The sequence below is a fragment of the Schistocerca gregaria genome, chromosome 4, assembly GCF_023897955.1.
Source record: "Schistocerca gregaria isolate iqSchGreg1 chromosome 4, iqSchGreg1.2, whole genome shotgun sequence".
Lineage (NCBI taxonomy): Eukaryota > Metazoa > Arthropoda > Insecta > Orthoptera > Acrididae > Schistocerca > Schistocerca gregaria.
The window spans coordinates 587,321,280-587,348,179 of record NC_064923.1 but is presented as its reverse complement, the minus strand read 5'-3'; the positions used below and the strand labels follow the sequence as shown (position 1 = coordinate 587,348,179).

At 39.6% G+C, this 26,900-nt stretch overlaps 1 protein-coding gene across 2 annotated transcripts in view; it reads left to right on the top strand.

The window, feature by feature from the left end:
* Positions 1-26,900, top strand: part of LOC126267069 (uncharacterized) — a 239,982-nt gene that overhangs the window by 199,887 nt on the left and 13,195 nt on the right. For both annotated transcript variants that reach the window (XM_049971922.1, XM_049971923.1), the window contains exons 22-24: positions 4,655-4,751; positions 4,915-5,180; positions 6,428-6,521. In XM_049971922.1, coding sequence (XP_049827879.1) covers positions 4,655-4,751; positions 4,915-5,180; positions 6,428-6,521 — 457 coding nt within the window. The remainder of the gene's footprint in view (positions 1-4,654; positions 4,752-4,914; positions 5,181-6,427; positions 6,522-26,900) is intronic.

Genomic DNA, 26,900 nt, shown 5'->3' with positions numbered 1-26,900 from the left:
GGCAGACATAATTGCATCACCTCTTGCTTAATGTATGTTCATCGCTATAATTTTAAAAGCTAGAAAGGATTATTAAATTTTGGAAATCTATATGCTATTATAAAAAAGATATGTGCTATTAATGGATGACTCTATTGTTAACACCACCATCTACAGCTACCAATGTCCATTGTTGGTTGGTGGCACATATTAATTTAAGTGCCAGTTTGAGGTATGAACTAGCAGCAACATGGAGGTAGCAAAGAAACATTCGAAAAAATACCAGAAAATGAAAAAGAGTGGTTTGCTGAAATAATGAAAAAGTGTTTTAACTACTATTGAATCTAAAAAGCACAATGTCAACATGCTAAAGAGGATGAAGGATGCTTGGGAAAAAAAAAAAAAAAAAAAAATATGTTAAGCTCTTTCACAAAGATCACAAGAGCAGCTTAAAGTAATTTGGAAGGGCATGAAAATGAAAGCTAAATATAATAGAGAACAATTTCAAACTGACATTGGAATAGGTGAGATTAAGATCGTTGAAATAAGCCAAATAGTTGTTGGTATGATCCTACAAGTTTTCAGGGGGATAAATGGAGTCAATGACAATGACACATCTGAAAATAATGTGATACTTTCAAGCAACTTCGATGATGATAACTGCTCTAAAGGTAACAATGAAACTGCCATAGGTGGAACTTTATTGCATAGTCATGAACCTTGGCCTGAATTCTGTGGTGGGAGCCTATCAGAAGATGCGCCCAGCAAAAGAGGGAGAGTACATGCGATTGTAGTGAAGAAGCGAGAGTTGTTGAAGAAAGCAGGTGAGCTTCATTCCTTAAAAATGTGTTCAATACAAGAGGAATACAATGCAAAAACGTTATTAATGGAAAGACAAATAGAAATCGTGGAAGAAGAGCATAACCTTAAAAGGGAAATAATGAAAAAGTTCAAGAACGTAATGGAGCGAACTTCAGGTTCCAGTTCTTCAGCCAGTGTGCTCGAGAAATTTGGGTTTTTGTGAATGAATAAGAAAATATTCATATGTATAAAACCTCTTTTATTTCCCTGATATTTTTTCAAATGGTTAATATGTTCTTGCCTCTTGTATGGTCTTATCATTTCAGGGTCAGTACTAATTTTGTTAATACCACTTCTAATATTTATGAGAATTTGCAATATTATAAAATTTTTTTTAGAAATAATCAAAACATTGTATGACTTCTTATATTCAGTTAAGAAATAAAATGAGAATGTTAATCCCATAGAAAAAATAAATACCCTATAAAGTTACACATAATTAAAATGAGTCACTTTTCACTGCAGTAGTGACAATCCAGTGGCTTATTTATTCATTTAAGAAGGAAAAGTCGTTACACTAACTTATAATTTTACTAGCAAACTAGGTACAATTTTAATTAAAGTAATTGAGTTTGGTAGACTGACAGCTTGGCCTACAGCATCTACTTATGACTGAAATGCATATTGTTCGATGGCTTTCACCTCCACAGCATCAGGGTGAAACTCGTCTCTAACTTCTGTTCAAAAGTTGTGTAGAACTTTACAGCAGCCACTATAACATTCCCACACTTCTTTGGTTTAATCGCATTGTCTTAATGAGAATTTTGAAACATGTCTTCAAACACCGAATGCTTGCTCTATTACACATCTGGTAGAAATATGGGCTCTATTGTAGCGGTGTTCGTCTCCTGTGTGGGCTCAGAACATAGGTGTCATAAGATGTTTGGAGAGAGCATGTCCACTATCTCCAACAAGCAACCCATCACATTGTCTATTTTCAAATTCTGCAGTTACCCTACTAATGTCCCAAATGCGTGCATCATGCGTGGAACCCATTCAGTGGCTTACCATCTTCAAACTCTTCATATTGGCATCACATATGATTTGTGTATTGACAGAAAATAAATTCTTGCAATTCCTGTATAGTTTTGCATGTGCTCCATAAGGACAAAGTATGGGTATATGTACACAATCTGTGCCCCCCCCCCCTCCCCCCCCCCCCCATGACATTTGGGAATCCACCAGTTCAATAGAATTCTCTTTTGTTCTTTAATACATTTTCTTGGCTCTTTGGCATGGAGACATACAGTGGTTTTAAGGCAATTAAACTGTTTATCACACTGTTAAATGCTCTTCCAGCAGTAGTACGATGGATATTAATGAGATCCCCTGCTACAATTTGATAAGTACCTGTGCGAAAGATTCACAGTCCACAAAGAAGTTGCAGCCTAGGAGACAAATCACGGTTCCTGTTGGAATTATGCTGCAGTAACGGCTCAAGCATATCAAGCAGCAACTCAGAATGTTCCTTATGAAATCCAAACTACTCTTTGCTCTTTGAAATCACTGTCGCTATACATCACAAATGGGTCTCTTCATTTCATTACAACACTCATTCTTGGGATGTTCATCTCTTCCTCCATCTCCATATTTTCTTTGTAGTCCAGGTAAACCATAGAATTCAACACTTAAAACACATAACTCAAAGACTGCATCTTACTCTTACTTTCCTCCTCCTCCTGTGTAGGAGTAAATTTTGGCCTTATTCCCTTGTTAAGATACTAAAGTAGTAGTGTACTTTTCAATAGTACTCTCCACCAATAATGGAGTAAATAAATTTACTTTAGAAGTAAATGAAAAATTTATTCCTGGAGTAATTTACTCTTTCAGTTCAGTACTTTCGACTGAAAGTCGCCGATTCCCTTATCTTGTAAAAACTTACTACTTTAGTTTCACTTACTCGTGGTTGGTGCTCACCACCCTAAGAGTCATTTACTTCCAGCTTATAAGTTTGCAAGCTACAAGTATCTGCCACACAGTATTCCAAATATTTCTTCCAAGCAACAGTTTAAAACATGTCATGTAGTACTTAAGATTGTTTTAATTTTTTTATTTATTTACTAGTTAAAACTGTGGACACCAACCTTTCATGGTCAGGGCTCTTCCAATTCTTCATAAAGTAACAAACTCGTGCATTCTACTCGCCATTACCTCTTGATTCATTAATTCCATTGCATTCAGGCCCACAGTTTTGACTTGCTATGAATTCTCATTACAATAAACATTTTGTGAGGAGTAACAAATTTAAAATGTTAAAGATTAATGACTTGAAAACTTATGTAAGAGATAACTGAACCACAGATGTGGACAATTGTATATTTTTAAAAGCAGTAACGAAACTAAAAGACAGAAGGAATGTATAAATAACCAAAACAATTTGTATGAAGATTCAGATACAGAATTAAATATATGTCATAAATTACTCACACAAATAGTCTGAACTGAGCTACATAATAACATAAATAATGAATAAGTTATAAGACTCGAGGGGTATGAAAGGGAAGCAGTGGTTGGGAAGGAAGTGAGACAGAGTTGTAGCCTCTACTTAATGTTATTCAATCTGTATATTGAGCAAGCAGTAAAGGAAACAAAAGAAAAGTTTGGAGTAGGTATTAAAATCCATGGAGAAGAAATAAAAACTTTGAGGTTTGCTGATGACATTGTAATTATGTCAGAGACAGCAAAGGACTTGGAAGAGCAGTTGAACAGAGTGGACAGTGTCTTGAAAGGAGGATATAAGATGAACATCAACAAAAGCAAAACGAGGATAATGGAATGTACTTGAATTAAATCGGGTGATGCTGAAGGAATTAGATTAGGAAATGAAACACTTAAAGTAGTAAAGGAGTTTTGCTATTTGTGGAGCAAAATAACTGATGATGGTGTAAGTAGAGAGGATATAAAATGTTGACTGGCAATGGCAAGGAAAGCCGTTTCTGAAGAAGAGAAATTAGTTAATATTGAGTATAGATTTAAGTGTCAGGAAGTCGTTTCTGAAAGTATTTGTATGGAGTGTAGCCATGTATGGAAGTGAAATATGGACAATAAATAGTTTGGACAAGAAGAGAATAGAAGCTTTCGAAATGTGGTGCTACAGAAGAATGCTGAAGATTAGATGGGTAGATCACATAAGTAATGAGGAGGTATTGAATAGAATTGGGGAGAAGAGGAGCTTGTGGCACAACTAGAAGAAGGGATCGGTTGGTAGGACATGATCTGAGACATCGAGGGATTGCCAATTTAGTATAGGAGGGCAGCGTGGAGGGTAAAAATCGTAGAGGGAGACCAAGAGATGAATACACTAAGCAGATTCAGAAGGATGTAGGCTGCAGTAGGTACTGGAAGATGAAGCAGCTTGCACAGGATAGAGTAGCATGGAGAGCTGCTTCAAACCAGTCCCAGGACTGAAGACCACAACAACAAGAAAACCATCCTCCACATTGCACAAGTAAGGCATAATTTGATTGATTTCATCCTGGTCAGTACATAGAGTAGAGTTTTGATCCTGAAGTATATAAGGTGCATGTGGTGGTTGGTAACATTACAGTGTTCTGCAGAGATGTTAACACACTGATTTCTCTTTAGATGGTATACAAGAGCAAATACCTCTGTCAAAATTTTGAACTTGTTTAAGATGATAGTAAGATTGTTTATTCATGATCATTAAACTGGTAAAAATATAGCCTTGAGAAATTTTTCAGTAAATGTAATAACCCTGTACTGTGTGTAAATTTAAGTAGATAAGTAAGGTGATGTTATTACTATGTCTCACTTGTGAACAAATTTTTGTGATGTATGCCTGAAATATTTTCAGGGAATGTGTGGGTCATGTTGGGCATTCTCTGTCACTGGCAATGTGGAAGGGCAGTGGGCAATTAATAAAGGAGAGCTACTATCACTCTCAGAACAAGGTGAGTCTATTATTCGTTTTAAGTGTCTGGCAGAGTGTAACAGAACCTTAAAAGGAGAAAGCCAGTGAAAATTAATTTGCTATGCTTTTCAGAACTGGCTCATAACATACTTTGGGAAGTAGTATTCTATTTTCAGTTCTTTTTGTTTCTGTTTCTCTTGCAGAATTGGTTGACTGTGATACTTTGGATAACGGCTGTGAAGGAGGACTACCAGATAACGCATACCGAGCCATTGAGAAACTGGGGGGATTAGAAACGGAAAAAGATTATCCATATGAAGGCGAGGATGAGAAATGTCATTTCAACAGAAGTGAGGTGCTAGTCACCATACAAGGAGCAGTAAACATCAGTACCAATGAGACAAAAATGGCACAGTGGCTGGTGAAGAATGGCCCAATATCCATTGGGATTAACGCAAATGCTATGCAGGTATGTTATTTGAGCTCATAAAAACTAAGTTCCCCTCACCTCCCCTGTCTATGTCGGATGATGTGACTATTATATTTTATTGACACTAAGCTCATAAACAGGAATTGGTTTCTCATAAAGATAGCACCGAGTCAGATAGTCAATGTGAAGATACTGGTTTTGCTTTAGAGACAGTGGTGGTTGAAATCCTTATCTGTCCAGCAAAATTTTATGTTCTTTCCCCCTAGTTTGCTTAATGTAAATGTCGTAGCGGTCAATATTCTGTAAGCTTTATACTCACGACCTATTAGGGGGGTTTCTCTTCTGCCAGTGCTTGATAGACTTATGTCTTATAATGGGTTAACCTGTCACTCAAAATGTTGAGACCACAGGTAGTAAACTGGGAAAAAAGTCAAAAAACACATTACTTTTGGGAAAACTTCTGCAAGTTCTGACTATAAAAGAAATCCGTCCCAACACATGAAGGCCTCAGCTTGATTAATTTTTCAATTTTGTACAAAGATTTTCTGAATGATAACATTTTTCTGCACTGACTGTATTGATCAGATTAAATACCCCTTTATTTTGTAATCACTACTGAACAGTTCTGGCATTGTAACCATTTTCAAGTAATTGTCTCTAAGTGACCACAGTCACAGGAGTGACTGTTTCCTTCAGTGATTAACGCAAACTACCTCAGCTGTATTATCACACATTTATTGTGTTATGAATGGTTTTGTTCATATGACATGTTCAGGTTATTCAGTTATGAAAGAGTCACAACACAATGGTCTTGTTGGTGTTTGTAATGTTAAAGGCCAAATCCAAAAGTGTTAATCATAAACATTCTGCCGACCATCTGGTGGAAGCGTGGTGAGCACACACGGCATACTGCGTTCAAGGACCTAATTATGAGTTACAGAATATAATTAAATTCATCTTCATTTATCTAATAGGTAAGAATAGCAATATAAGTTGCAAAACTTAAACAGAATGTGTGATGATATACACAAGATTAACCCAGGAAAAGGAAACAGAAATGTGTGGCAAAGATATGAGATCTGTCTCTATTTTAAAAAACATGTCTAGAGAATAAGGAGTGTTTTCAAGCAATAATTTTTTAAATTACTTTTAAATAATTTTTCGTCTGATAGGAGAGGGGGGAGGGAGTTTATGAAGATTGTTTTGTTTATTGCTGACAATTTTATTATGTGTTTCATAAAATTACTTAAACTGCACATTTCTTTTCATGTACAACTTGTCTGCAGTTTTACTTGGGTGGTGTGTCTCATCCCTGGAAGTTCCTGTGTGATCCTGATAATCTAGACCATGGTGTTCTCATAGTTGGATTTGGTGTCCACAGTAAGTAAATTATATACCAAACAGAGCAAGTCTTATGTATATAATATTTGTGCAATATTTTTTGTCTGATTAATGGGGTAATATATAATCAAACAACATGTGTCCACATGCAGATGTATACTATTTTTACTTTCTTTTTATAGCCAACATTTATTTAGTCGACCAAATAATCCAGAAATTGAATGAAATAATCCACTTGAAGTAAAAATTAACTAAACACAATGTTAAGAATATTATTATTTGCATACAATCAAATTCTGATGGCTGTAAGTGACGATTATGTACAGAAATCTGGATATAAACTTCAAAACATTCTCAGAAATCATGATATAAAAGATTCATAATCTTTCCAGAGTAAAAAAAATCCAGTAAATAATAAAATAATAGGACTGGTAACAGACACTATATATTTGGGCACAAATATTTCACAGTTTGCAAACTGGACAGACAGAGATAAGAATGTAACAAATTATAATAAACTAAATGGAACATTAAAAAGAAAATTTAGTAAATGAATCAAACAGAAATACAAATCATAATAAAAACAAAGATTCCAAGACTTACCAAGCGGGAAACCGCCGGCAGACAGGCACATGAACAAGACACACAAACACACACACAGAATTGCTAGCTTTCGCAACCGATGGTTGCTTCTTCAGGAAGGAGAGGGAAAGACGAAAGGATGTGGGTTTTAAGGGAGAGGGTAAGGAGTCATTCCAATCCCGGGAGCGGAAAGCCTTCCCTTAGGGGAAAAAAAGGACAGGTGTACACTCGCACACACACACACACACACACACACACACACACACACACACACACACACACACACATATCCACACGTATGTGCGGATGGATATGTGTGTGTGTGTGTGCGAGTGTACACCTGTCCTTTTTTTCCCCTAAGGGAAGTCTTTCCGCTCCCGGGATTGGAATGACTCCTTACCCTCTCCCTTAAAACCCACATCCTTTCGTCTTTTCCTCTTCTTCCTGAAGAAGCAACCATCGGTTGCGAAAGCTAGCAATTCTGTGTGTGTGTGTTTGTGTGTCTTGTTCATGTGCCTATCTGCCGGCGGTTTCCCGCTTGGTAAGTCTTGGAATCTTTGTTTTTATTATATTTTTCCCATGTGGAAGTTTCTTTCTATTTTATTTACATCATCATTAATTTGAACCCAGAAATACAAATCAGATTTTTAAAAATGTTATATTGGCAACTGGAGTTATGTGATCTTTGTAAATGTTGGTATAATAATTTATTACACCGCAATCATTTACATGTATAAAAAAATATTCATATTACTGGTTTCAGCAAGTAGTTGACGTCTTCAGATGTTCTTGGTTCACTAAAAAGCTCCGTACAGATACATAAGCAAATATAGTTATACAACATTGAACTTCATTAAAAAAAAAAAAAAAAAAAATGTGCAAGAATGCGAATAATTTTCAAAATTATAAAACTTTTAAAATTAAAACATTAAATTAAAAAGTAGTATGGTAAATTAAATACATATGTACACAATAGCATCTGGCCTATGTATATTTTTTCACATTTACTACACTTGAGTTGGTGTGCATCCAAATTTGCAAATACATTCTTCTTATTATCAATGTTGTGATGTAGTTGTATTTTAAGTTGTTTTGATATCTGGAAACGTTTTTTAAGTTTGCTGTTGTTATAATATTTTGCAATCTTGTTGGCTGCCTGACTGCAATAAGGCATTGGCAGATATGTCATTTTTTTCATCCTTAATATAGAGTTTATCAATGAAAATAATCAATTTTTGAAAATATAATGTAAGCGGATTGATAGAAAAAAATCTGCTCACCAATTAATGGCAGGAGAAACAACATTAAAAGGTATTACGGTTTACGAGTGTTTGGAGCCAGTTGCTCCTTCTTTTGGCAGAAGGCTTGAAGAGGAAGGAAAAGGACTGGCGTGTTTTGGGAAAAGAGTAGAGTTCGGAAAAGGTGCCCAAAACCCAGGGTCAGGGCAAGACGTGTTGGGGACTGCACTGAATGAGATTTGAAAACCTGAGAGCTTAAAGCTGGAAGATAGAATAATACATAAGACAGAGACTGCTATTAAAATATCATGCACAAGTTAAATAGAGCAAAAAACTAAGTGAATTGTATCTAATAGATGTGGGAGTGGGATGCTGAAAGCTAGACAGATCATAAGATGAAAGCTGTAGAAAGCTAGTAAATAGTTACTATGAAGAAATTCTGAGACTGAAGAAATTAACATAAATTAAGGCCAGGTGGGTGGCGAGAACCAAGGACATCTTGTAGCTTCAGTTCCACCTGCAAAGTTCTGAAAAACTGGTGTCAGGAGGAAGAATCCAGATGCCTCGTGTGGTGAAACATGTCTCGAGGTCATGACTGTCATGTTCTTGAGCATGCTGTGCAACAAGACACTGTGTGTTGCCAGTGTACACCCGTCCCTTATGTCCATTCATCCTAACTAATAACTAGGTGATAGTCAAGCCGATGTAAAAGGCCGAGCAGTGTTTACATAACAGCTAGTATATGACATGTTGTTTCACAGGTGGCTCTCCCTTTGATAGTATACGTCCATTCATTCCAACATTTTGCCCACCATACCTAGAATACCTTTTCGTCGCTCTGCTAATCTCCGCAATATCTGTGTCAGATCCTATGCTCCATCTGCACCCATCTCCCTAGTCATGTGACTCCTCCCCCTGTGACTGTCCTTGCTGCAAGACTTGCTCTGTGCACCCTCGTACCACCACTTATACCAGTCCTGTAACTGGCAAAACATATACTGTAAAGGGAGAGCCATACGCCATATACTAGCTGTTATGGAAACATTGTTTGGCCATTTACACCGACTTGACTTTTACCATGTTATTAGTTAGGATTAATGGGTATAGGCAGAGGATGTATACAGACAACACACAATATCCTGTTGGAGAGCATGCTCTACAACACGATAGTTGTGACTTCGATGCCAGTTTCACCACACGTGCCATCTGGATTCTTCCCTCAGATACCAAGTTGTCAGAACTCCGCAGGTGGGAACTGGCGCTACAATATAACCTTGGTTCTTGCCACCCATGTGACCTTAATTTATGTTAACTTTTTTGGTCTCAGCATTTCTTCTCAGTAACTGTTCCTTTCTTGACACCCTTTCAGTGTTCTACACCTTTCATTTTCTGACCTGTCTGGTTTTCATTGTCTCTCGCCCACTCTGTCACATGCAATGCACGTAGCTTTTCTCTCTTATTAACCAGTGCTCTCAGCTTTTTACAGTCAATCATCCCTTCTCATCCTGTCCAGAAAGTCTCCCCTGACCTAGGGTTCTTGGTGATTTTTCTGAGCTCCACCGCTTTTCCTAAACTTCACCAGTCTTTTTCCTACTCCCCTCTTCCTTCCCCTTCAGCTTCAGGCCACTGGCTCTGAAAGCTTGCAAATTGTAATACTCTCACTGCTAGGTAGGCACATTTTTTTTATCTGTCCAATTACATTATACACTCCTGGAAATGGAAAAAAAGAACACATTGACACCAGTGTGTCAGACCCACCATACTTGCTCCGGACACTGCGAGAGGGCTGTACAAGCAATGATTACACGCACGGCACAGCGGACACACCAGGAACCGCGGTGTTGGCTGTCGAATGGCGCTAGCTGCGCAGCATTTGTGCACCGCCGCCATCAGTGTCAGCCAGTTTGCCGTGGCATACGGAGCTCCATCGCAGTCTTTAACACTGGTAGCATGCCGCGACAGCGTGGACGTGAACCGTATGTGCAGTTGACGGACTTTGAGCGAGGGCGTATAGTGGGCATGCGGGAGGCCGGGTGGACGTACCGCCGAATTGTCCAACACGTGGGGCGTGAGGTCTCCACAGTACATCGATGTTGTCGCCAGTGGTCGGCGGAAGGTGCACGTGCCCGTCGACCTGGGACCGGACCGCAGCGACGCACGGATGCACGCCAAGACCGTAGGATCCTACGCAGTGCCGTAGGGGACCGCACCGCCACTTCCCAGCAAATTAGGGACACTGTTGCTCCTGGGGTATCGGCGAGGACCATTCGCAACCGTCTCCATGAAGCTGGGCTACGGTCCCGCACACCGTTAGGCCGTCTTCCGCTCACGCCCCAACATCGTGCAGCCCGCCTCCAGTGGTGTCGCGACAGGTGTGAATGGAGGGACGAATGGAGACGAGTCATCTTCAGCGATGAGAGTCGCTTCTGCCTTGGTGCCAGTGATGGTCGTATGCGTGTTTGGCGCCGTGCAGGTGAGCGCCACAATCAGGACTGCATACGACCGAGGCACACAGGGCCAACACCCGGCATCATGGTGTGGGGAGCGATCTCCTACACTGGCCGTACACCTCTGGTGATCGTCGAGGGGACACTGAATAGTGCACGGTACATCCAAACCGTCATCGAACCCATCGTTCTACCATTCCTAGACTGGCAAGGGAACTTGCTGTTCCAACAGGACAATGCACGTCCGCATGTATCCCGTGCCACCCAATGTGCTCTAGAAGGTGTAAGTCAACTACCCTGGCCAGCAAGATCTCCGGATCTGTCCCCCATTCAGCATGTTTGGGACTGGATGAAGCGTCGTCTCACGCGGTCTGCACGTCCAGCACGAATGCTGGTCCAACTGAGGTGCCAGGTGGAAATGGCATTGCAAGCCGTTCCACAGGACTACATCCAGCATCTCTACGATCGTCTCCATGGGAGAATAGCAGCCTGCATTGCTGCGAAAGGTGGATATACACTGTACTAGTGCCGACATTGTGCCTGCTCTGTTGCCTGTGTCTATGTGCCTGTGGTTCTGTCAGTGTGATCATGTGATGTATCTGACCCCAGGAATGTGTCAATAAAGTTTCCCCTTCCTGGGACAATGAATTCACGGTGTTCTTATTTCAATTTCCAGGAGTGTATTAGTATAGAGTTTGCTCTTTCTTCTGAGTGGTGGTGTTTGCCATTTGCTTTTTCCTTCTCTCTCTCTCCCTCCCTCCCTCCCTCCCTCCCTCCCTCCCTCCCTCCCTCCCCCTCCTTTCCTCTCTTTCTCTTCTTTTATATTAGTGCTACATGATAGCTTCTATGTCTGCTTTTCAGTTCTCTTTGTTTTAAGGTTTTAAGTTTCTTAACTATTTCATGTTCAAGGTGACAATTTCAGTAGTCCAGTGATAAGGGCATGAAATTATTCATTTTTATGTTGTTTGCAAATGGCACGATTGTATAGTAGTAATGGAAATAGTGGTAATAAGCTTTCTAAAATGGAAATTTCATGTATGCTTCTAATTTTGTGAGTGTCAAATTTAAAGGTCGCTCTTCTCATACTATTGTCAAGTTCTCTCTTTTCTATCCGCTGGTTTGTCAAACAAGCCTGTAAACATACCAACAAAGATTCTTAGTTTAACCTCACTTTTGAATCAAAATGTTCATTTTGTGAAGCATTTTGACACTAATTGGAATATACCTAATTTAACACCCAAAACAGATTTTCTAAAAATGCATTGTACTAAAGCAAATACTTATTTCTTACATATGCCAGGTATCATGATGTAATGAATGAATGCAAGATAAGAGAGTTTAGAACTAGATTAAGGTCAGTCAACTGGAATGACATCTTATACAAAGATACATGTGTGAATAACACAAGATATTACTGACTACCTGAAACTGCCATGGACGTGTTGATTTCATCACAAGATTCACAGAATTTTTAACTAAAATCCCTGAATTCTTCTCTCTCCTTTCTTTGGGAGATAAATTCCTCATGAAAGAACGAAAACAGCTGCCAAGTCTGTCTATTAGAAAATCTTACAGAAAATTTATAAGATGTTTCCAAACACAGTGGTACAGTTCAGAACCATTGTAAGGAACAAACTTTTTCAATTTTATTCTGTACTATTTGGAATGAGCAATGACTGGTCTGAACAGCATAAGTGGGGAGTAGGTGAAAAGAGTCTTCAGAATTTCCTTTTGAAAGCTAAAAAGCATGAATGTTCCATTTCATATATCAAAGCATCTGTTAAACACTATCTCCTAGGTACAGTAAGAATTGAGTATGCTGTTTCAGAAGCAACACACCTGGAATCTTTGAAACATAATGAGAATGTTGATCGAAACAAAAGTATATGGCACAGGTTACCTCTTTGTGGTCATGACGAATCTGAACTAATAGTAAATAAAGGAAATTATTTAGAACTTCTGGATTTCTTGGCAGAAAAAGAACCATATATGAAAGATCATTTAGCATCCGTGGGAGTATTTAAAGGCATTCCCTCTGACACGAAGAATGAATTAATTGCTTGTATTACACCCCCCCCCCCCCCATCCCCACCCCAACCCTCCCCCATCATGACCATAGACCTTGCCGTTGGTGGGGAAGCTTGCGTGCCTCAGCGATACAGATAGCCGTGCCATAGGTGCAACCACAACAAAGGGGTATCTGTTCAGAGGCCAGAAAAACGTGTGGTTCCTGAAGAGGGGCAGCAGCCTTTTCAGTAGTTGCTGGGGCAACAGTCTGGATGATGATTGACTGATCTGGCCTTGTAACACTAACCAAAACAGCCTTGCTGTGCTCGTACTAAGAACAGCTGAAAGCAAGGGGAAACTACGGCCGTAATTTTTCCTGAGGGCATGCAGCTATGCTGTATGGATAAATGATGATGGCCGTCCTCTTGGGTAAAATATTCTGGAGGTAAAATAGTCCCCCATTCGGATCTCCGGGCGGGGACTACTCAGGAGGACGTCGTTATCAGGAGAAAGAAAACTGGCGTTCTACGGATCGGAGCGTGGAATATCAGATCCCTTAATCGGGCAGGTAGGTTAGAAAATTTAAAAAGGGAAATGGATAGGTTAAAGTTAAATATAGTGGAAATTAGTGAAGTTCGGTGCTAGGAGACACAATACTATTGGTCAGGTGAATACAGGGTTATAAATACAAAATCAGATAGGGGTAATCCTGGAGTAGGTTTAATACAAAAAAAAAGAGTGCGGGTAAGCTACTACAAACAACATAGTGAATGCATTATAGTGGCCAAGATAGACACGAAGCCCACGCCTATGACAGTAGTACATGTCTATATGCCAACTAGCTCTGCAGATGATGAAGAAATTGAAGAAATGTATGATGAGATAAAAGAAATTATTCAGATAGTAAAGGAAATTTAATAGTCATGGGTGACTGGAACTCGGCAGTAGGAAAAGGAAGAGAAGGAAACATAGTAGGTGAATATGGATTGGGGGTAAGAAATGAAAGAAGCTGCCTGATAGAATTTTGCACAGAGCATCATAGCTAACACTTGGTTCAAGAATCATAAAAGAAGATTGTATACATGGAAGATGCCTGGAGATACTGACAGGTTTCAGATAGATTATATAATGGACATACAGAAATTTAGGAACCAGTTTTTAAATTTTAAGACATTTCCAGGGTTAGATGTGGACTCTGACCACAATCTACTGGTTATGAACTGTAGATTAAAACTGAAGAAACTGCAAAAAGGTGTGAATTTAAGGAGATGGGATCTGGATAAACTGACAAAACCAGAGGTTGTACAAAGTTTCAGGGAGAGCATAGGGGAACAATTGACAGGAATGGAGGAAAGAAATACAGTAGAAGAAGAATGGGTAGCTTTGAGGGATGAAGTAGTGAAGGCAGCAGAGGATCAAGTAGGTAAAAAGACGAGGGCTAGTAGAAATCCTTGGGTAACAGAAGAAGTATAGAATTTAATTGATGGAAGGAGAAAATATAAAAATGCAATAAATGAAGCAGGCAAAAAGGAATACAAATGTCTCAAAAATGAGATCGACAGGAAGTGCAAAATGGATAAGCAGTGATGGCTAGAGGACAAATGTAAGGATGTAGAGGCTTATCTCACATGGGGTAAGATAGATACTGCCTACAGGAAAATTAAAGAGACTTTTGAAGAAAAGAGAACCACTTGTATCAATATTCAATATCAAGAGCTCAGACGGACACCCAGTTCTAAGCAAAGAATGGAAAGCAGAAAGGTGGAAGGAGTATATAGAGGGTCCATACAAGGGCAATGTACTTGAGGGTATTGTTATAGAAAGGGAAGAGGATGTAGAAGAAGATGAAATGGAAGATATGATACTGCGTGAAAGGTTTGACAGAGCACTGAAAGAACTAAATCTAAACAAGGCCCCGGGAGTAGACAACATTCCATTAGAACTACTGACAGCCTTGTGAGAGACAGTCCTGACAAAACTCTACCATGCGGTGAGCAGGATGTATGAGACAGGCGAAATACCCTTAGACTTAAAGAAGAATATAATAATTCCAATCCCACAGAAAGCAGGCGTTGACAGATGTGAAAATTATCGAACTATCAGTTAAATAAGTCATGGCTGCAAAATACTAACGCAAATTCTTTACAGAGGAATGGAAAAACTGGAAGAAGCCGACCTCGGGGAAGATCAGTTTGGATTCCGTAGAAATATGGGAACACGTGAGGCAAGTCTGGCCCTACGACTTTATCTTAGAAGCTAGATTAATAAAAGGCAGACCTACGTTCCTAGCATTTGTAGACATAGAGAAAGCTTTTGACAATGTTGGCTGGAATACTCTCTATCAAATTCTGAAGGTGGCGGGGGTAAAATACAGGGAGCGAAGGGCTATTTGCAATTTGTACAGAAGCCAGATGGCAGTTATAAGAGTCGAGGGACATGAAAGGGAAGCAGTGGTTGGGAAGGGAGTGGGACAGGGTTGTAGCCTCTCCCTGGTGTTGTTCAATCTGTATATTGAGCAAGCAGTAAACGAAACAAAAGAAAAATTTGGAGTAGGTATTTAAATCCATGGAGAAGAAATAAAAACTTTTAAGGTTCGCCGATAACATTGCAATTCTGTCAGAGACAGCAGGGGACTTGCAAGAGCAGTTGAACAGAATGGACAGTGTCTTGAAAGGATGATGTAAGATGAACATCAATAAAAGCAAAACGAGGATAATGGGATGTACTTGAATTAAATCGGGTGATGCTGAGGGAATTAGATTAGGAAATGGGACACTTAAAGTAGTAAAGGAGTTTTGCTATTTGGGGTGCAAAATAACTGATGATGGTCGAAGTAGAGAGGACATAAAATGTAGACTGGCAATGGCAAGGAAATCGTTTCTGAAGAAGAGAAATTTGTTAACATCGAGTATAGATTTAAGTGTCAGGAAGTCGTTTCTGAAAGTATTTGTATGGAGTGTAGCCATGTAAGTGAAACATGGACGATAAATAGTTTGGACAAGAATAGAATAGAAGCTGTCGAAATGTGGTGCTACAGAAGAATGCTGAAGATTAGATGGGTAGATCACATAACCAATGAGGAGGTATTGAACAGGATTGGGGAGAAGAGGAGCTTGTGGCACAACTAGAAGAAGGGATCGGTTGGTAGGACATGATCTGAGACATCGAGGGATTGCCAATTTAGTATAGGAGGGCAGCGTGGAGGGTAAAAATCGTAGAGGGAGACCAAGAGATGAATACACTAAGCAGATTCAGAAGGATGTAGGCTGCAGTAGGTACTGGAAGATGAAGCAGCTTGCACAGGATAGAGTAGCATGGAGAGCTGCATCTAACCAGTCTCAGGACTGAAGACCACAACAACATTACAGATGTTATTGCAGAGCAAACTCAAATTAAGTTAAAAATTGTTGTTTTATATCACTACAAGCAGACGAAACAATGGATGTCTCAACTAGAAGTCAAATGAGTGTAATTTTTCATTTTGTAAATAATGAATCAGAAGAAATACGAGTTAGACGCATAGAGTTTTAGGATGTATCCAAGGGCCAGAGTGCACAAGGCATAGACACTGTTTTATTGTAAGTGCTAAGCAGTTGGAAATTTAATAGAAATAATTCAGTATTGCAAACATACAACGGTTGCAATGCAATGGCAGGGAACATTATTATGGTGTCTACCTTATTGTGAAACGAGCTTATCCTCATGCTCTCTCTATCCACTGCTACACACATCAGCTGAACCTAGTCCTCCTCTGAGCTTGTAAAAATAAATAAATAAATAAATAATAATGCAACTAAAAATTTTTGCGGTAAATCTGTCAGGATTTCATGTATTTTTTTAGCCATTTCATTAAACGAATTGAACTTCTGAGGAAAAGGGGATTTAAATGACCAAGTCCTTGTGAAATGAGATGGAATTTTCATTCACACACTGTACAAAGCATTATTCTTCACTATACAGACCCGAGAGCAGCATTTTGTGGTGTGATAAACAATGAAGGGTGGGATGATAATTATTTACATCAAGCAATTGGGCTAAATAGTATACCGGATGATTAAACTTTTCTTTCTCTGCTGCACCTGTACAATTCGATTTTCCAGCATACAAGTATCTTGTTTGACATCTTGCAAAGTAAAATTGTGGACATAAGATGCCTATGTCCAAAACTGAAAGCAGCATTAAGGCTGTTGAAAGACTAAGATGTGAAAATTATTCTGAAATGCATAGTGGAAGCTAAGAGCCTTATAAATTCAGCAGGAGTAAATGAAATTAATTTTAATGGAACAGAAGCAAGTATTCAGAAATGGAGAATTCTTGCATTCAAAATACATGACACAATAGTAGTAAAAGCGGAAACTAGATTCCAGGGCTTTCATGAAACAGATTTTACAGAAATTGTAAATAGGAGAAAGTTCTCAGGTTATAGTAAACCAAACAAATTTCTGAATTTTGAAGTTGAAAAACTTCTTAAAAAACATCCTGGAAAAAACTGGAACAAGAACTTACATTTATTTACAGCAGTGAGGATAAATGTCTACAGCCTCAGGACCTTCTTAAATCCATTATAAACAATGGATTAAAAAACATGTTCACTGAATGTGTGAAGTTTCTATCATTAGTTCTTGCAGTTTCAGCAACCACCGTGTCGTGCAAAAGAAGCACGAGTATATTAAAACGTGTTAAAACCTACTTTCGCAACAGAATGACAGACTGTCCACCTTGGTGATTTTGGCTGTAGAGAGGGAAACTGTCAAAATCTTCAGTCGAAGAGGGAAACTGTGAAAATCTTCAACCAAAGAGGGAAATGTGAAAATCTTCAACCAAATGTTGGGAGTTCATCTCTCATGTTATCAATGTTTACTCCCAGAAAAAGGACAGGAGGATAGAATTAATTTATAAAAAGATGTAATAGTGAGTTACTATGTGTTAATCATTAGTGTGTAGCTGTTCAATATTTTTATGTATTTATTTATCATTGAGTGAGGTGGCACAGTGGTTAGCACACTGGACTCACATTCGGGAGGATGATGGTTCAAACTGACGTCCAGACATCCTGAATCCCTAAATCTCTTCAGGCAAATGCTGGGATGGTTCCTTTGAAAGGGAACGGCCAACTTCCTTCCCCAACCTCCCCAAATCTGATGGGATCAATGACCTTGCTGTTTGGTACACTCCCCCAAATCAATCAACCAACCAACCTTATTAACAATTTCTGTAGTAGTTTCAATTTTAGCAGAAATATGTAACTAAGTTACTTTTGCAGTGTTTCTATTTTATAAGTTTTTGTTTTAAGATTTTTTATTTTTTTGAAATACATTATTCACAGCCTACCCTACAAAAAAGTCACACTTTGTCACTGTGTGTGAACCATTTGTAAAATCTAGTATGGCTTAAGCACTCTTCATTGTAGGCTTTGTGCATCATTTGGTGTGTGTTTGTAAATGTTTTCTCGAGTTTCACACAAAATTTGTTGCAGCTGTGTTGCTCCCCTAACTCTTCCATCTCAAAATTCGCAAACTGTGCAACACAATATTCTACTCATTACAGCAAAAAGCAGTAACTAACAGACATAAAACAACGAAGCTTCCGGCAGTTACACATTAAACACAGGCATGTGCGGGATGCCAACCGCATTTTGGTCCAACACACCATTAGCACAAACCTACAAATGTCCGAGAATTTTTTGAACAGACCTTGTATTTATCCTGATTATAAGATCGGGTTTTCCCCCCAAATTCGTCATTCGAAAAATACAGGCTTGTCTTAAATTTGCAGATTACCCTGCTGCTGCTGCTGCTGCTGCTGAGGTTACCATTGTGTAGTCAATTAGGCAAAGGTTTTATCCACTACAGTAGCATTTTCTGCCACTCCAGCACAACAAAACATACCAAAAAGACTAATTTTGAGGAGGCAGCTGCGTGTTTTGCTTTTTCCAGCCAGTCAATGAAGAGCACACATGATCTTGATAGCAAATCATATCATAGAACATTATGCATGCAACTTGAATAAAATATGAATGGTTAATACCTAATATTAAAGATATTTAAAATCTGTCCCTGCAACTACAAGAAAATGTTTATTTTGTTAACGTGTTTCATTTTATTGAAATAAAATGACAGATTGCAGATCACATCAGCAATGAAGGAACACTGTCTGGTTGCACATTTCTGAGGCATTCCTTGGTTTGGCACTACTGATACCTGCCTAATCCCACATTGTTTTGGAGTGCTATGCATTTCTTGATGTAAAACACAACACAGTGCAGCACCACAAAGCAATATGGAAGACGGCTGGAATCAGCTGTACCAAACAAATAAATAACTCAAAAACATGCAGTCAGACGAATTTCCTGAATTGAGCGAGAGTTGGACAGAAAATATTGTAAGTAAAAATCAACATTATTTGTAACAAACCGTTTTTCAGTCTAGAAAGCAAGTGAAATTGTAAATATCTCTCATTGCAGACAACTAATGTTTTCTTTCAATAAAACAAAACCCATTCAGTGACAAAATATGCATTCTGTCCCAGATGCAAAGACATATTTGAAATATTTCCAATACATAGCAACTATGGACAATATGGCCACACAGCTGAAGTTAATGTTTTAAATTAATACATAAACAGTATTGTAAATTGTAAAGCTATCCCTTCACAAGTTGTGGGATCTAATAGCACAACTCATCAGCAGCAATGACAGTAATACTCATTCCTGTCATAAATATTAGGCTGTTTAGTCCCAAATATGTTGTGATTTCCATTGCTCATTTGTGGGACCCTTAAAGCTACCACTGCTCTACAGTACTGTTTATTTTCGAGGTTGGCTTCAATGTTAATTTGAAGTAACATGATTTCTGCCAGTTAGCTGTGGGCAGCCAAGAGGGCTCCATATTGTTGCCATTAAGTATGCTTATATTATCAGCAGTCAAAAATGGTTAGAAATTACTGCCATGACTCAGTTGAGAAATGTGGATGTACAAATTTGCTTTTCCCAACTGGTTCACACAGACAATACGATGCTAACTTTAAGTTGATGGTTACCCATGAAGCAGAGCAGAGGGCCAAGGCGCCTTGTCACAGTTCACACGGCTCCCCCTGTCGAAGGTTTGAGGTCTCCCTTGGGCATGTGTGTGTTGTCCTTAGCATAAGTGATTTTAAGTTAGATTAAGTAGCGTGTGTTAGCCTAGGGACCGATGACCTCAGCAGTTTGGTCCCATAGGAACTTACCGCTACCACCATAAAGCAGATGCCACAAACAGCTGTGCAGCAGGAAGAAAATTTGTTGCCACAAAAGTGAATGTTACCAGTTCTATTTGCCAAACTTGCAGTGGATCAAAGGAGAGAAACTTTCATGCAGAGAAGGTTTCATTATTTAGAGCATCATGAACATGCTGTAAATACAATTAAGTCCCCCTGAGTAAATTTCTTGAGTAAATTATTCAAATAAAGGCACAGGAGATACAAAAGAATTTTCCAACCACATGTGTCACAGAATTCAAAACAAGTATTGACTGCCACTTGAGGATAAGGATGATGAAGAGAGTGGGGCTGGCTTACATTATGATGCAGAACTATACGAGCCTAGTGACTTCCCACTGCATATGACAAAAAAACTACTAGTATATGAGCAGTCATTTATCAGCCTTAGGAAACAGCATGTCTGTTTGCTAGTGTAAATGGGCCGTGTTAACAGGCACAGGACACCACTGCCCATAGTCGGATTCGAACGTGGATTATCTGCTGGGCATGAGGAAAGACAGAATAACAACATTTGTTGATCAACCGCAATACGTTGGTTGTGGGCCTACTGGGCGAGGTTTGCTTCTGCTCATAATTTTTTTGGTGGCAATGATGGTGGCTGACAGACACTCACGTGTGACTATAACTCCAACTGTGCTGGCATTAATTGGAATCTGCTGACTCAGCAGTGGCATTACAGCCTTGCTGGGTCATACAATGGTGCCTGGAACCACGTGCTGTAGGCCTCTGTCGTGGTGGTGGCGCACACACGTGGCAGCGGGACAGGTCAGCACCCTGTCTCAGCAACAAACCCCGTCTGCGGCTCTTTGGCATTGGCAAAGCAAGGTTCCTGGTTCTGGCCCTGGTGACAGTATTTGTGTAGGCAGCATCCCAGACAATGGCAACAGTCCGTTACCACAACATTCCCCAAGTGATGAGTCTCATGGCAGGCAGCTGCCTGTTGCTGGCATCTGACAATAGTTGCAGCAGCGGCATCACTCTGGCACCCCTTAGGCGATGACCTGCATTATGACAGTGACCATTACTATGACTGCAATGACAGGGATGACTCCAAACTGATGGCAGTGCTAAGTGACACAGGCTTCATGTCACTCCAATGTCTTAAGACAGCCGACGATGACGAGCTGGCTACTGGTCCTTATATACGACTTTCTGCTGTTGATGTCTGTGGTTCTTCTTCCCCAGTAGGCTGGTGGAATATTCTGGGGTAGCTTGGCTGTCCCAATTACTGCCCTTGATGTTGACATCCTGGTGTGTGGCCAGCTGGCCAGTAACACAGCATTCTCTTTCATGTTGCCTAACTTGGTGTTCTGCTGACCACTTATGTCATGGTATCGTACCATTGAACTGAGCAACAGAATGTAACACACTTACGACTTCTGGGTCCCAGTATTCCTTCACATTTTAACAAACTTAATTGCCGTAATCATTTGACCTTCTACACTCCCCCCTTCTATGGAAAGGATGCGTCCCTGCATTTTGCCTCCATTTCTATTTATTCTCGACTCTTGTTACATGTTCCACTAATACCAGACTCATACTGTATTTGTGGTTCAATTCCTTTGAAACTACATGTTGTGGCTAGTCACTACTAATTGCACCACAGTCCTCCCTCATATACACAATTGTTCCTCATGGTCCTTGAGCACACTTGGTCTTTGCCTTCATGACTGTTAACTCATTATACTGCCTTGTTGGGGGGTGTCCCATTCTGATCGGTTCAAATGCATAGGCTGAAGGTTGGGAAGGGTGGAATTTGAGCAACTCTTCTATTGAACAAGGAATATACAACTCTGATCACCACAAGGAATACACAAGCAGCTTATGTTACTGAACCAATGACTATCAATTGCTGCTGCTGCTGCTGCTTCTTACTTCTGCAGCTTTTCATGTGCTCTTAGAGATGTTCCACAGTAACATGGCCATGTTAGATGGCAATCATCTGATCCAGAGAGATGAGCAGGTCCTCATCATTGGTATCATTAAGAAATGAAAGGTGTTTAGTGGACAAAACAGAGGAATGTAGGTCAGATAGGTAAATTAAGGCATGGACCACACTAAAGTCTATGGTTCCCATTTTCGTAGCTGATAATTGGAAAAATAAATCCTAGTGTCACTCCCGCATCCCTGCTCTTCGTCCTAGCATATACCAATGATTTGGCATATTATACTGTTTCCTTCACCTCACCTCACTTTTTCCTTTTTCTCCTCTTTCTCCATTGTTTCTCTCCCCCCCCCCCCCCCCCTCCCCCCTTCTACAGAAACTGGGGTCACACAAGGGAAATTGTACATATCCCCCTTAACCAGCTGAATTTGGCTCGTGGACTAACAAAGGGCAGATGGGGAGCTCCAATTTAACATTAACAAGTGATGTCATCTCTGTTACCTGGTAAGGGCCATTATACCATTTTCCCCTTCAGCACACAAAGATTCATCAACATAACTCACTGACTCACATGGTACTTAGGTAACATTGATTTCACATCATATGCCCTTCCCTGTTTCTCTAAAGTCTTCATATCATTTTTTGTACTTGTCTCCAGATAAATTTCACTCTTCTGGCAAAATCCTTCCCAGACGAGATATCTCCTTGTGGTGGGGCCTTGCAAAACTAAAAGGGCGACAACATCTTGTTCCCAGAAATTACTTCGTATGGGGATAACCTTGTGCTCTGGCGAACTTTCAAGGTGTAGGCTGCGAAGGTGTAGGCCAATAGAATGTCCCAATTGTTATGCTGGGAATTTATATAAAAACTCAACATTTTCACGATTGTCCTGTGGACTTGTTCTGCGCGGCCACTAACTTGAGGGTGCAGAGCGCTCGTCTGTAATTTCTTAATGCACACCATTATGCATAGCTGCTGCATTAATTCTGACAAAAAATTTATGCCCTGATCCGTGAGTACGGTTTCAGGTGTCCCAAACTAAAGTATCCACTGGTTGACTAGATTCTATGCCACCAATGTCGCTTGCTGGTACGGTAAAGTTATCATGAAAATGCAACGAGAGAAATGGTCAATAATGGTTAATACTTAATGATTCACTGCTGGTGTTTGTGCTAGGGCTCCTAGGATGTTCAATCCTACCATTTGGAGGAGCTTACCAGTTTTGACTAACCTCTGGGATTTAATTCTCTGGTGGTTAAGTTCTGCTCTTTGAGCACACAGAACACAATTTTTCATGTAAACGGTCCATATCGTGCCTACACATCATCCACCAATAAGCCTGCACTACCCTTCTCTCCGTTGCTCTTCAACCCAAATGCCCCCTAAAATCAAATCATGTGCTTGCCTCAACACTTCATCACACAAGCTGTGCTGTACAATATTCTGCCTCCATACAGAACTGGTGTTGCTTAGAAAACCACTGACGGTCTGGATCATGGCATTCCTTTCATTTACATCAATGCCTGTGCATTCCATAGTTCGTAGCTTATGGCTGAATCCATCCGCTTTAGTGTGCAACCTTCCCGGCCAATGTACTGCCTTATAATAGAACTCGCTTAACTGTGAGGTCCAACCTGACCGTATACTCCATGGATCTTTAGGTCCAAAAAGCCACTTATGCGCTGCATGATCAGTCACCACTTTAAATCATCTACCATAGAGCTAACAACAAAAGTACCCAATTCCAAAAATCACTGTAAGCATTTCCTTCTCCATAGTGGAATAATTTCATTCACCATTATTGAACTGCTGTGAAACGTATGCAGTAGGGTGCTCCTGTCCATCTACTTCCTGACTCAAAATAACTCTTAGCGCAAAATCGCTCAAATCACAAGAAAGAATAAATGATTTTTTCAAAATCTGAATAGACCAAGATGGCATTAGATGTCAATAGATCTTTTTACTTCTGTAACGTCAACTCACACTCAGATGTCCAATGAAACTTCACTCCTTTCTGTAGCAATTGCATATGAGTTCATGCAATTTCTGCAGGTTTTTTAAAAATACCTTTGGTAAAAATTCCTGAGTCTCAAATAAAACTGCAGTTTCTTTACATTGGTGGATGTTGGAAAATTTTAAAATGTGTAAACCAGCTTTGGGTTGGTACAAATTCTATCCTGTCCCACAATGTGACTCAAGTACCGCAGACAATCAAACACTTCACGTAACCGCTACAGATGTTCAGGAATGTTCTTTGAATACACAATTATGTCATCCAGGTATACCACTCACCATTTTGGTTTTAATCCACATAAAATATTATTCAACAAATTCTGAAAGGTTGCCAGTGCATTTTTAAGGCCAAAAGGCATGCGTCGAAACTTGACATCCCCAGTTGGCATTGAGAACGCAGTTTTTGGTCGATCATCCGGTGTTACTTCCAACTTGTTGTAGCCACTACACAAATCCAATGTTGTGAAGTACTGACACTGACCAAAGTTATCCAATGTCTCTGTTATACTAGTCACAGGAAATGCGTCAAGCACCGTTTTCTGGTTGATGAACTGCTACTCACAACAGAAGCGGTATGCTTTGCCACCATCTGGTGATTTTGTGCTTAAATTACAATGGGAGCAGACGAAGGATTACAACTAAGCTCTATGATGCAATCTCTAAGTTGCTGATCTATAAACACTTCCATAATCAGCTGTAAATGCCTTGGAACTCAATACAGCCATTTGCAGACAGGTGCTTCACTTCCAGTAGGAATTTGGTGTTAGACAAGTGGCATTGCAGGTAATGGATCTGGTGGATTTAAATAATTCCATGAACTCACTCAACAGTTTTTCCACTAATGCTCTGTCCTGTGCTTCTACGTGTGCTACCTTACTCCATAGCTTAGACCAGTTGACAGACCCTCCTGGCATTGTGTAATTTTCTGTTCATCCTCATCTAACACTTTTAAATTCGCAACCAGGGTACTCTGTGACAACTTCACTTCCTCGAGGCCAAAATTATCAATACTGGCATTCACTACCCTTGTGCAGTCTACCTTCCGAATGCACGATATGCTATGTCGTATAAAACAACTAACTGCATCTAGTACTTTATCTGCCAAAGGTTCAGTGATACACAGTGAGTTCCTTGGCAGGTGAATTACATCAGTCCAGACTACCTTTCCTGTAAGCCGTCCTGTGAATTGATCCTAAGAGACCTTGTACGCAGTTTAATTGGCTTCTCCTGGCCATGGGGTAGACCTTGCGACAGTGAAGGTATTCTGGCTGAAAAGCTTAGCTGAAGCCAAGTTGCATCCAGTTCTATCATGTGGGTTTTAAGGGAGAGGGTAAGGAATCATTCCAATCCTGGGAGCGGAAAGACTTACCCGAGGGGGGAAAAAAGGATAGGTATACACACACACACACACACACACACACACACACACACACACACACACACACACACACATCCATCCATACATACATATACAGACACAAGCAGACATATTGAAATACGTCTGCTTGTGTCTGTGTGTGTGTACCTATCCTTTTTCCCCCTAGGGTAAGTCTTTCCGCTCTCGGGATTGGAATGACTCCTTACCCTCTCCCTTAAAACCCACATCCTTTCGTCTTTCCCTCTCCTTCCCTCTTTCCTGAAGAAGCAACCATTGGTTGCGAAAGGTAGAAATGTTGTGTGCGTGTTTGTCTGTTTTATTTATTGTCCCTATCTACCGGCGCTTTCCCGCTTGGTAAGTCTTGGTATCTTTGTTTTTAATATATAGCAGGCAGTACAAGATTTTGAGACTAGATTTAAAGGACATTGATGTCTCCATAGTAATAACACAGCCTTTGTGACCTTTGGTGGGGTGTAGACATGCTGTTAAATGCCCACAAGGAAATCTTAAAATTTTTGAAGAACTTGAAATTCAGGCGCACAGAATGCAGAATCCCGTAAATCTGCTGAACTATCAGAATGGTTCCTCCTGGAGTTCCTTTTTCAGCATTTTCAGTGATCTGATCCACAAGTGAAATCTACATGAGCAGACTTTGGAAAGAAGTGGCAGCTGGACACGGCTACTACGTGCGATGAGGCGACCATGCTGAGCCTACCACATGCTACTGAAAACATGGAAGTGAACACAGAAGTGGTTTAGGTACAGCAATGCAACACTACAAACAGCCCAATGGAGAGTGTTACTGTCCTAATTTCATTTTATTTTATTGTAATTTAATTTCAACAGTTTTATTTAAAGTTGTTTGCATTCCTTTCGTCATATGGGTAATGAGTGCCATTTTTTTAATAATGACCTTTTTGTGCTTTTTTGTTTAGTTAAAGATACATATTCTTATAACATGTTCATCGTGATGATGTCAGTCCTTTAGTTACACGTATGTATGTGGTTTAATATAAGCATTTGCTTTAGTACAACAAAGTTTTAAAAAATTTGCTTTTAATTTTAAATTAGATGTATAAAAGGTATGTATATTTTTTATGATTTTGAGATATGACAGTCGCTGGCATTTGCACAAGCCTTTAATATTTCTTATTAACTTTTTAAATTTAACTTTAATCATTTGCGTTCTTGCGAACGTTTTTTAAATTACTAGTTTTACATGAATAACCACAGAAAACATAAGTAGATACAAAGTATGCTGTTATCCTCCCCCTTTGCCTATGTTTTTCCCCTCCCCCTCTTACCCCACTCCCGTTTTTCTATACCACCTCTCCCCCATATCTGTATATAACTGCACAGTGTGTTGTTCTAATTTCAGTCTTTCTTTATCTTTTATTGAAATATGTTAATGGTTTCATGATGTCTGAAGTTGCTCTTCTGTATTTAAGTGACTGTTGGACTCTGCACCAAAATGATAAAGCTAGAATAAACAGATCACAGGTGAAATTTTTACATTTCATAAGTGGTAAAACTATTGAGAGATTTTAATGTATGACATTTGAATTTGAGTAACTTATGCTTTCTACTGACTAAAGCTACGCAGAATGTGCC